Here is a 12672-nt window from a genome sequence, read left to right on the forward strand (position 1 = left end):
CCGTGTCCTGCCATGGCACCTGCTGCGCCACACTAACGATCCTGAACTCTTTCTGCTTCTGACCTTGTACGTCCTCAGGGGCACAGGCCATGTGTTTGGAACTAGAATTTACTCATGCTTACACTATCAGTAAAAATTCATTCCATCTGTATGTTTACGTTTACCTGTGGTTTTAAACATCTTCTCTTAGGCTGCAGCCTAAACCTAGATTTGGACCTAAATTGCCGGGGGAAAAAAGGGTAAAATGAGGTTTCATTTCACTGATCAGAGAAAGCACAAATTCTGGTTTTTAGTGGTAATTCTTTTAGCTCTGATTTTTTTTTCTTGCATTCAGAAGCCAACTAAATCTCACCTGGGTTTTGTAGGAAGAAAACTGCGGCTGTGTAGACCTGTGGATTCCAAAAAGCTATACTCTAATTTTGTTGGCAGAGAGAAGATATTTATGTAACTCAGATGATTTTCTTTCTTGAATTAGGAACTTGAACATCAGAGGGGAGCCCTTATGAATGAAATCCAAGCTGCAAAAAACTCTTGGTTTAGCAAAACCCTTAACTCTATCAAAACGGCCACGGGAACGCAGCCACTGCAGCCGCCACAGGCCACCCAGCCCCCCAAGGAGAGCACATAGGTCCAGCCTCACCCAAGTACAAGAGCACAACGATCAAAGCAACGGAAACCCAGGATGATTCCTGGTGTCCCTTTAAAAGGAAGGAAAGGAGGCCAGAAAGCAAGCCAGGATCTTTCAGTAGCTCTTACTCTTTCTTGTATGACACTTTTAAAAAAGGGATGTTATTTAAACTAACCTGATTTATGTCAAATACCTGTTTTTGTGCTTCTTCATGGAAGACGGTGTTCCAATCCATCATAGTATTACACATTATTTTACATGCCTGATGTTTGGTTGGAAATAAGTAATTCAGAACTAAATGCTTTTTATTTAGAGCTAATTATTCATATTATTTTTATCTTACATAAAAATGGAGTTGTCTTTTATTCCAAGGTTGAAGTGATAGGCAGGTATTTGTCACAGCAAAAAAAAGATTGCAGCCGAAACCTCTTAACTTTTCAGGATTTATTCAGATAAAGCACATTGTGGGGCCAGTCATGACCACTGTCAGGTTTCCTCCTGAAAGTGATGCCCAGGATAGCGATAATCCTATCCAAAGGAAAGAACAGACCTGGGATTGAACAATTCCCAAAGACAGTTTATTTTTATTTTCTGTTGGGTACATCTGGAAATGAAGTGCCAAGAACCATGGAATAAGATAGGCTATTGAAAACACATACTAGATAAAAGGAACTGAGATTTTGATAAATGCAGGATAAAATAAATCATTTTGGTCCTGGTCTTCTAACAGGTCCTTTTAAGAACTCCACATGGGAATTGCGAGTTCCTAAGTAAGAACACAGTTGTGACTTCTGGCAAATGTAAAGTCAGAAGTGGATATTATGAGTTGCATCTTTAGGAAACCTTCACCAGAGAAGCCTAGAAAGGCCCAGGAACAGCTGTTGTGCTTAGAATGGAATGTAGAACCAGGGACAGAGTATTCATTTAATGTTGACATATACTTGCTAAGGAAACACTAATACACTGTAACTTTGTTAAAGTTATGAAATGGGAAATAGAAGTCAGCTTCATATCATCTTAGTTTAATATTAGGCAACTTTTTCTGATTTCTGTAGCTTCCTAAAAATGTGCCCTTGGTACCCCTAGATGAAGAGATGCAAATGCATTTGTAACATTTTTGATTGCATATACAACCTTTATAGAAATGCTTATCTCATGGAAAGGTAAAGCTATTGTTTAAAAGTTGATGGAAATATTTTTTTCAATTATATTTAACATGTCTTTATAAATAGTCCTTGCAGGAAATCCTTTGGTAAGGGAAAAACTAATTTTCCCATTTTTTAAGCTATTTTGGAGGGCTTTGGTCCTTTACAGCAACCAAACTACTGTCAGCTATGTATAGTAACATTTACTGATACTCATGCTTGGCTTCACTGTTGAACATATTCTTTGCAAAGTATCTCAAACTCCGTAGTGCCAGAGTGACTCTCATCTGTGCCATATGTTGCAGTTAAAAGTAACACACTCTTGGAAGTAAAAATCATCTAAGAGCCATCTCAACTCCAGGAGCATGTACTACAAGTTGCTCATGATGGATCCTTTCCTCTAAAATAATCATTAAACTCTAAAAAGTGAAATCCCCTTCATCGGTAAGTGTTCGTATCATCTACAGCCCATAAAACTGATGTGGTTTTTTGTTATCCTTCTTTACACTCATCAAATAATACTTTTCTTACAGAATTCTTTTTTTTTTTTTTTTTTTGTCCTGACATCTCTCATCATAGTTTTCATTTCCTTTCGCCCAAAAGGAAAATAGCATTCTGAGTATCTGTGTTGACTCTAACATTCCCAACATGGTGGTTTAGAAAAATTAATTTTGTTTTCCTTTTTTTTTGCAGAATATAATGGCTAGAAAATTGCATCTTGGTACTTGTTTCTGTAAATCATTTAATACAGTTTGTTAGCTTTACTGGTACTTTATGCTTTGATCCCAAGAAGCCTTGTACAAGTTGCCTTATCAGATGGCTAGCTAAATTAAAGATGTTCTTTTGTGTTTTGTGAATCTCATAATTCTACCGTACAGAGCTCTTTTTACATTTCACAGAATGCCTAAGTTGCATAATTTTCCTTAAATGGTAGTTGAGAGAGAAATAGCTCTAGGTCCAGTTCTTATCTGTAGACCTGGCTCAATTTCATAGCCCATTACATTTTTTTTCTTTAAACAAAATAACTAGGTACATATATTCCAAACATTTAATAAATCTGTCTTTTTTCATTTTCTTTTAACTCTTTTAAAAGATTACAATGGCCATCCATAGATTTTTTTTTTTTTCCTTCTCCAGTTCCATATCATACTTGGGTGTGTGTATTGGTACCATAGTCTAAACTGTCCCTCACTGCAATGTCTTTGGGTAAGTAGCAATAGCAAATACAGAAGGAAAGAAAATTCAAAAGTTGGTGTATTATTCATACAATATTATAATAGCACTATCCCAGACCCCATGCCCTTCACCATGTGTTGTTTGAAAACTCATGCATTCCAGCATTAAATAACTGCTAGTTTTAATTTCTCTTCTTTTGAAGTATAGTTGAGAATTGCTACTCTTCTCTTGATTTCTTTTAGGAAGAGATTGACCAGCTCAAATATCCAGGAAATTTTCTGATATTCTAGAGTGTTTTTCATCTTTTCCTAGCATACATTATATAAAACATTCCTCCAAAAATCCAACATTTGCAACATTCTGAGAAGTGACGATTTCTCCTTTCATTAAATTCTGCAGAATAAATTAAGAGAATGAAATTCAATTGGATAATTCAGTCATTAGCTTTTATATCTTGAGAATCTTAACACATTTCCTTAAAGCTGAAAGAAACCAAGCTGAATTTTGCAGTGCATATGTTTGCTAGCTTCCCACATCCTGAGCCATGGCACAATTTGGTTATATTTAGTTACATACAATTTAATGCAAATAAATTCTCAGTTACCTAATGGTCTGTATATGAATGCCTATCAGAAACATTAATAGGAATGTCACATAGGCTTATGACCCTATCTTTCCATGAAACCAATCATTCTCTTCCTCTCTCCCAACTATTAAGTTAGTAATTTGTTCTTCATTGGCTTTCTTAAATTTCCATAATAAAGTAGAAAAGTAATGTTTGTACTGATGTTGGGGTATTTAATAATATTTATCTTGTTTCATTGTTTTCAAAAATTCCATCTTCTTATACTATGTATTAATATTCATTTTTCTCAAACCCTTACTCCATTTTCTTAAAATACTTTCTGGTTAATAACTAGTAGCTTCATTTCCTACCTAAAGTAAGAAAAACAAGAGAATACACAGTTTAGGGCACAAGAGATGAGAGTTAGATCCTTAAAGGAATTGATTAGTTACTGAGGATGAGAATCACATACGTAACTAATGTAAGGGACTGAGTTTTCTTTTTCTTGAGCTGAAATCAGTCTACTCATTATTCTGCTAAGGTGGTTGTCTGATTTCAAGACCCTTTTAGGGAAGAAAAAGCTTTCAAAAAATTAAATACCCTGTTTGTTTTATCTTTCTGGAAAAGAACACTTTTAATTACTTAGTAAGATTATTCTGTTGTATAATTTACTCTTAAAAAAAATACCACTCTAAAGTAGCTCCGATTCTCTTGCTTCAATTACAGGTAAATGAGAGCATGGACAAACTCTGTTGTTTGATTTGAATGCTGTGAGATTTGTGTGTGTGTGTGTGTGTGTGTGTGTGTGTGTGTGTGTGTGTGTGTGTGATTGGTAGAATTTTATATGGAGTATCCCTGCCTCTTTGGTATACCCAGGTACCATGCAACTGAATATGTACATGGCGATCAGATACAGAAGGCCAGACACAGCTCAGTGGCCTGTGTTTCCTACTACCAGATATATAAAACTCTTTCTCTCTAGTTGCTGTGCTGATTGTCACATTAAACTGGAACTGCTCCAAAACATCCTTCCTCTCTCATAGTGGCTTCCATATAATACAGGCAAAGCCCTTAGGGATTTCCTTATCTTTCAAGAGCTACCAAAATGAATACTTCAGTGCAGGCTGCACCTCAATGGGAGATGATGATCTTGAGTTGTAAGGAGAAAAGTGGATGTTTATGAGTAGCTTAGTGACTACAGTCAATTGTCAGAAGTCCCTGTCTTAGCTTCCATCTAAAAGACTACACTTCAAGCTTATCTCCAAATGTATTTGCTACCTGCTATAAAAACATGTTCATCAACACGTCCTACTCTCCCCACCTCCACTCCTGGTTTATCATTAGTGGTATTCTGAAAACGTTAAGAAAAAAGAATCATTGAGTAGAAGATGAATATTTTGAGTTACTTTCCTTTTTCATTGGCAATAAGTTAACATGTAAAATCTTTTCTGTTAAAATGTAACTTTTAATAACTATATATTATATATGGAATAAAATATAGGAAACTGAATGGTAAGGACATAAACACATCAAGACTCTGGTGTCATGAAAGCACAAGAATAAAGCCTGGAAATGGCCCCAGAATCCAAGATCCCAATAGCCTTTGCATCAGTTTCTCTATTTTTGGTATTTTGCATAAGGTATGAATCCTTAGTTCAAATAAGGAAGAAAGTTTCTCAGTCAGCCCCACGTCATTTCTTTCAACTCCTACCTTTCCCTTGCTGAGGAGGTAGTAGAAATTCTGTGCCATCTATTTTTATGAATTCTATGATTTTGCCCATGGCTTCTCCAGTGAAAACAGGTTCCAGAATAAAGGAGTTGATTAGCTCAAACAGTGCTAATTGACTACAAAAGAAATTAGTGAGCAGCCTCTCTCCTCTATCACCACTGACCAATTAGATGTTTCCATAATTCCATGTATTATGTATAGTACACTCTATAAATGTAAATGTAATGCTTGTTAAAAAAGTGCAATTTATTGTACATTGTCCCAACAAATGTTTACTTTTATAATTGTTATGAACTTGAATTGGATTAGTATCTTGTTTTCATGTGTGAATGAAGCCTTGTGAAATAAACAAATGCAACCGAAAAGGTAGCAAGATGACTGTTTTTGTGAGCCAGTGATGTTTTCAATGCTTTGTGTTGCTCCTTTGGCCCCATTAAGCAGTAATAAACATTTGTTCTGAAATCCATATGGCTTTTTAATTTTTTTCTAGTTGATTTTATTCTGAATCATCTGAACCCAATGTTTGTGAAAAACTTATCTGACACTAGACACTAGTCAATTTAGCAAGAAGAAATATACAGGAGTTTGCTCCAGGTTATACCCTGCAGAATGATATCCTGTACAGCAGGTACAGCCAAGTGCCCTGTATTCCTCTCTATAGTGATTCCTTGGTTGGAAGTAACAAACTCTCTTAAGCTAGCTTAATAATAATAAGGCAGTTAATTAAAAGGAAAAAAAGTATACTTAGCTCATAGCTACCAAAGGCCAAACCATTGGGCCTGAAGAGGCATGGGGACAAGGGGCTGGAATGCCATCAGGAACCTAAGCAATTGTTCTTATAATCGCTCTTCTGCTTCTCTTGCCAGGTGATGCTTATCTGCTGCTGCTTCTCTCTCTGAAAAGAGGCATCCCCTGCTTCTAAGTGCACAGCTTCCAAGTTTACATGTCCTCTCTTCAAGTGACCAGCAGAGATGGGCTGGCATCTCAGTGTCCCAGTTTCAAAATCTTGCAAAAATCTGATTGGCGGGCTTCCCTGGTGGCGCAGTGGTTGAGAGTCCTCCTGCCGACGCAGGGGACACGGGTTCGTGCCCCGGTCTGGGAAGATCCCACATGGCACGGAGCGGCTGGGCCCGAGAGCCATGGCCGCTGAGCCTGCGCGTCCAGAGCCTGTGCTCCGCAACGGGAGAGGCCCCAACAGTGAGAGGCCCGTGTACCGCAAAACAAAACAAAACAAAACAAAACAAAAAATCCGATTGGCTGATCCTGGATTGGGTGGCTGCTCCTCATCTTTCAGAGTACAGCACAGTGGGTGACATCATATAATTCAAACAGAACTCCAGAGGCTCTCTTGAAGTGGAGGCAGGGTGCAGAGAATCCTGATTTGCATTTTGTTCTAATTTGCGTTTTGTTTTGGGTGTCCATGGAACCCAATGAATGCCAGATTAGTCAGCTCCTCTTAGAATTCAGCATGTATTAAAAAATAGTAATCAGAGATTGTAAAATTAGTTTGCGGCCCAAACCCAGCCACAGACATCTTTTTTTTGGCCTATGCAGTATTTTAAAAAATGAGAAGTTTTACATAAAAAGTAAAACAGTCGAGGCTTCCCTGGTGGCGCAGTGGTTGAGAGTCCGCCTGCCGATGCAGGGGACACGGGTTCGTGCCCCGGTCCGGGAAGATCCCACATGCCGCAGAGCGGCTAGGCCCGTGAGCCATGGCCGCTGAGCCTGCGCGTCCGGAGCCTGTGCTCCGCAACGGGAGAGGCCGCAACAGTGAGAGGCCCGCGTACCGCAAAGTAAAACAGTCAAATTATTCAGAAAATATCTACTGAACTTGGCAGTGAGGAGGTCATGAGTGGTCTTGACATGAATAGTAAGTGGAACTCACTGTTCGTTATTGATTAAAGACCCTACACTTAGTGAAGTTACCTGTTAACCTGTAGATTTTTGTCCAGTAGGGATGCAAATCCCTATTTTCTTTCCAGTGGAATAGATGACTCGAAAGGTTATGTATCGTTTACTACCCTGTAGGACATTAACTAGTTTGTGTCTAACTTTGCAACTTTACACTAATATTCCATTGTTAAATTGCCTAAAGTACCCACCTGTGCAAATGTACTCTTTGATAGTTTTAAGAACTTGTTGCTACCCTCATGGTTTATGCAATGAATTGCATAAACTATTTGTTAATATTTGTTTTATAATTGCATGAGAATCTTGATTTCACCTTTTTGAAATTATACTTTAACAAAACTTTTCAGTACTGTCAAAGGGACACTCAGAGCAAAATCTTTTGAAAGTTTACTTGCAAAGAAAGTTTGCAAGGAAGTTCAGGCTTTAGAAGAACAAGCTCGCCAAACAGAAATTACAACTATTTATAGGAAAAAAACTACACAATTTCCAAGTATAGAGTCTATAATTAGTTTGTTCATGGTGGGAAAACAGCAATTCTCACACTACTATCCATAGTTTTAGACATCAGCATTGCAAAAGCCAGAGAAAAAGTGTTTGTTTGATTTTAGGGAGTCCAATTTTACAGGAAAGGCTCAGGTTCAGAATTTCATTTATTTGGGGGACTAGAACTAGACACAATGACCCTGATGTGTGTGTGTCTCGTTGATGATGTTTTGTTTTTGATTTATCTCAGGATGCAAAGTTCTTAATTTTTTTTCTTGACTTTGGGATCTGATGTACCCAATTACTCCTAATGGTAGCAGGGCAAGGAGTCAGTTGGCTTCTACATGATAGATGTAAGGACAATTATAGGATACAGCTGGCGAGAAGCAGCATAGAGTTTGTTGACCCTTAAGAATGGGAATTATGAGGTGTTTTAAATGCTGGCACAAAATGAAGATAGAAAAAGGTTTGTGACGATCTGGAGGAAAACCATTCCAGACAGGAAGCACAGAGTACACGCCTGGAGGTGAGAACAAACTCAGTGGATTCAAGGAGTAACAAAAATGCCACTGTTTAAACCAGGGGGAGGGGAAACTGGTGAGAGATGAGTTCCGTGAGATAAAGGCACTAACTCATAAAGGTGAGATATAAGATCATGCAAAACATTCCAGGTTATGTAAGGAGTTTGGGCTTTATTCTAAGCCTAACAGGAAGTTATTGGAGGTTTTTAAGCAAAGGAATATAATCATTTGAAAAGATTACTGTGGCTACCCTGTGGAAAACTAACCGTAAAGACACAGTGGGGAAGCAGAGAAACCAGCTAAGAGGCTAAAAATCTAGACAAAATAATGATGTCTTGGTCTCAGGTGGTAGCAGTGGAGATTGTGAGAAGTGGTTTTATTTATTTATTTATTTTTTAATTTAATCATTTAATGAGGTAATTAAAATTTTGAGTCTGATATCTTTTAAATGTTTTCAGTGTTTTTAAACTTAATTTCACTTTTATACTCACTAGAAGTTAAAAAAGAATTTGTCCAGAGTAGCAACCACCTTTCTTAGTAGTATGATGTAGAAAGGGAGAAGTTTATCTTTTTTTAATTTTTTAACTGGAGTATAGTTGCTTTACTATGTAGTTTAACTGGAGTATAGTTGCTTTACTATTTATAGTTTTTTAACTGGAGTATAGTTGCTTTACTATGTTGTGTTAGTTTCTACTGTACAGCAAAGTGAATCAACTATATGTATACATATATGCCTTCTTTTTTGGATTTCCTTCCCATTTAGGTCACCGCAAAGCACTTAGTAGAGTTCCCTGTGCTCTACAGTAGGTTCTCATTAGTTATCTACTTTATACATAGTATCAATAGTGTATATATGTCAATCCCCATCTCCCAATTCATCCCACCCCCCCTTCTCCATTGGTATGCATACGTTTGTTCTCTACATGTGTCTCTATTTCTGCTTTGCAAATAAGATCATCTATACCATTTTTCCACATATGTAAATTAGTATATGATACTTGTTTTTCTGACTTACTTCACTCTGTATGACAGTCTCTAAGTCCATCCACATCGCTACAAATTCCCCAATTTCATTCCTTTCAATGGCTGAGTAATATTCCATTGTATATATGTACCACATCTTTATCCATTCCTCTGTTGATGGGGATTTAGGTTGCTTCCATGTCCTGGCTATTGTAAATAGTGCTGCAGTGAACATTGGGGTGCATGTGTCTTTTTGAATTAATGGTTTTCTCAGGGTATATGCCCAGTAGTGGGATTGCTGGGTCATATGGTAGTTGCTATTTTTAGTTTTTTAAGGAACCTCCATATTGTTCTCCGTAGTGGTTGTATCAGTTTACATTCCCACCAACAGTACAAGAGGGTTCCCTTTTCTCCACACCCTCTCCAGCATTTATTGTTTGTAGGTTTTTTTAAAAACATCTTTTTTAAACAATTTATTTTGTTTATTTATTTTTGGCTGCTTTGGGTCTTCATTGCTGCGCATGGGCTTTCTCTAGTTGTGGTGAGCAGGGGCTACTCTTCACTGCAGTGCACAGGCTTCTCATTGCAGTGGCTTCTCTTGTTGCGGAGCACAGGCTCTAGGCTCGTGGGCTTCAGTAGTTGTGGCTTGCGGGCTCTAGAGCGCAGGCTCAGTAGTTGTGGCACACGGGCTTAGTTGCTCCGTGGCATGTGGGATCTTCCCGGACTAGGGCTCGAACCTATGTCCCCTGCATTGGCAGGCAGATTCTTAACCACTGTACCACCAGGGAAGTCCCATTTGTAGATTTTTTGATGATGGCCATTCTGACCGGTGTGAGGTGATACCTCATTGTAGTATTGATTTGCATTTCTCTAATAATTAGTGATGTTGAGCATCTGTGTTTTTTGGCAGTGTGTATGTCTTCTTTGGAGAAATATCTACTTAGGTCTTCCACCCAGTTTTTGATTGGGTTGTTTGTTTTTTGATATTGAGCTGCATGAACTGTTTGTATATTTTGGAGATTAATCCTTTGTCAGTTGCTTTGTTTGCAAATGTTTTCTCCCATTCTGAGGATTGTCTTTTTGTCTTGTTTATGGTTTCCTTTGCTGTGCAAAAGCTTTTAAGTTTAATTGGGTCCCATTTGTTTACTTTTGTTTTTATTTCCATTACTCTCTGAGGTGGATCAAAAAAGATCTTGCTGCGATTTATGTCAGAGTGTTCTGCCTATGTTTTCCTCTAAGAGTTTTATAGTGTCTGGCCTTACATTTAGGTCTCTAATACATTTGGAGTTTTTGTGTATGGTGTTAGCGAGTGTTCTAATTTCATTCTTTTACATGTAGCTGTCCAGTTTTCCCAGCACCACTTATTGAAGAGGCTGTCTTTTCTCCATTGTATATTCTTGCCTCCTTTGTCACAGATTAGGTGAGAGAAGTCATTTTATTCTCATTATATATTTGAAGATAAAACCAGCAAGACTTGCCAGAGAATGGGATGTAGGACCTGAAATTGAAGGCTCAGGTATGACTTGAGAGCTCAGGTATGCTTGGCCTGAGCAATTAAGAGAATGAGGTGACCATTCACAGAGCGGGAGAATAACTGGAGGAACTGATTTGGTGTGCGAGGATGAGAAATCAGGAGGTTTTTTTGGTTTTTGTTTTTCAGACAAGCTGAATTTGATGTCTTATCAGACATCGAAGCAAAGGCAGAGTCTGGAGCTCAGAGATATGGTGGAACTGAAGGTACAGATTTGGGAGTCACTGGTAACAGGTGGTACTTAAAACCTGTGGCTTTAGGATATCTGGCGGATAAGTTGCCCAAGGTGCATAATCAAGCAAATTTAAAAATCACTGCATTAGGTCAAGTTCTCACGCAGTGGACTAGGATATCTGTTCCTATTTAATTAAGTGCCTAAATAATTCCAGGCTTCCAGTTAAGGCACTCTTTTTTTAAGTGGAGTATTTTATTATTATTATTTTGGCTGTGCTGTGCTGCTTGTGGGATCTTAGTTCCCTGACCAGCGATTGAACCCTGGCCTTGGCAGTGAAAGCGCAGGGAGTCCTAACTACTGGACCACCAGGGAACTCCCTAGACACTTTTTAAAAAACTTGAGGTATAACTAAACAAAATGCACAGATCTTAGGAGTTCATTCTATGAATTCTTTTTTTTTAATTTACAGACAGCATACATTAAAAAAATATTTTCTTGGCCTCTTTTTTAAATCTTTTTTATTTTCTTTTTCTGGTCTTAGTTGTGGCATGTGGGATATTTCATTGCAGCGCAGGCTCTTCGTTGTGGTGTGAGGGTTTCTCTCTAGCTGTGGCATGCCGATGGACTTTCTCTCTCTGGTTGTGGTGTGGCCTCTGTAGTTTGCAGCACGGGGCTCTAGCTGAGGCCCGCAGGCTCAGTTGCCCCACAGCATGTGGAATCTTAGTTCCCCAACCAGGGATCAAACCTGCATCCCCTGCATTGGAAGGCAGATTCTTTATCACTGGACCACCAGAAAGTACCCGTTCTGTGAATTCTGACAATTGCATGTATCAATGTAACACTTCTATCATCTCTGGAAAATTCCCTCCTGGGCCTACTTTTAGTTAACTTTTAGTTAACTATAACATACAAAAGAAACTACACAAATTACAGCTCAATGAAATTTCTACAAAGTGAACACATCTGTAACCAGCATCCAAAGAAAGAAAACGTTACTTGAACCTCAAAAGTCCCCTTGTGGCTCCTTTCTGTCATTGTCCTCCCCACTTAAGGAAAGACTAGCCCGATTTTGAATGTCTCGCAGTTTTAGAGAAGAACTTCTCTGTCTGGCTTCTTTCCCCTTAACGTCACGTTTGAGATTCATGCACGTTGTACGTAGCTGTAATTTGTTTTTGTGCGGTACTTCAGATTCTTTACTACCATAATGGTCAGCCTGCCTTTTTCTAGTCCTTTTTTCCTCCTCTGACGTGCTGATTCTAATCGCTACCTCAGGCGATATATTAAGCTGAGTGTGGGCTATTTGACTTCTCCAGGGTTACTGTTTATGCTCTCAACGGGGCTGCAGACATTTTCAGTCTGCCAGAGGCTAAAACAGTCTGAAAACGGAGGGTCTCAAGGGCCTTACATAGCGGGATTGCGGGAGCCAGAACAGGAGCAGAAGGCAGCCCCAGGAAAGCTCAGCCCACATTTTCTTTGGCGAATAGACTCACTTAAACCGAATCCAAACCTGGGTGACAACTAGAGACTCGCAGAATGGTCGGTGAAGGTGCTAGGGAAGGCCTTCAACAGTCTAGGAGGGGAAACCGGGACCCGAAATGCGGTGACACATGGAGGTACCCGCTATATTAGCACGCTTACTTCCCCGCGGGGCTACTGGGTCCCGTCACATAGCCAACGCAACCCCACCTCCTCCCGCAATCCATGATGACGTCACCACGTCGTACAGGCGAAATCATGACGTCTCCAGAGCGCCAGCAGTCACTGAAAATAAAACTGTTCCGTTCAAGACCCAGCACACTTAACGTTCTCATTCTGTCCCGTCTTAGCATAAACACGCTTCCTTTT

At 38.9% G+C, this 12672-nt stretch overlaps 1 protein-coding gene across 13 annotated transcripts in view; it reads left to right on the plus strand.

Annotated features, from left to right (window-relative positions):
* The window catches only part of RABGAP1L (RAB GTPase activating protein 1 like), a 705589-nt gene extending 698721 nt beyond the window's left edge, over positions 1-6868 (plus strand). For 9 of the 13 annotated variants that reach the window (XM_032641784.1, XM_032641791.1, XM_032641811.1 and 6 more), the window contains one exon: positions 476-5709. In XM_032641784.1, the coding sequence (XP_032497675.1) occupies positions 476-628 (153 nt within the window). In that variant the 3' untranslated portion in view covers positions 629-5709. Of the gene's footprint in view, positions 1-475; positions 5710-6109 lie in introns of those variants that run through there. The other 4 variants (XR_004351208.1, XR_004351209.1, XR_004351206.1 and 1 more) reach the window with 4 other exon arrangements.
* The last annotated feature ends 5804 nt before the right edge of the window (positions 6869-12672 follow it).

This window comes from Phocoena sinus, chromosome 1 (genome assembly GCF_008692025.1).
Source record: "Phocoena sinus isolate mPhoSin1 chromosome 1, mPhoSin1.pri, whole genome shotgun sequence".
Taxonomy (NCBI): domain Eukaryota; kingdom Metazoa; phylum Chordata; class Mammalia; order Artiodactyla; family Phocoenidae; genus Phocoena; species Phocoena sinus.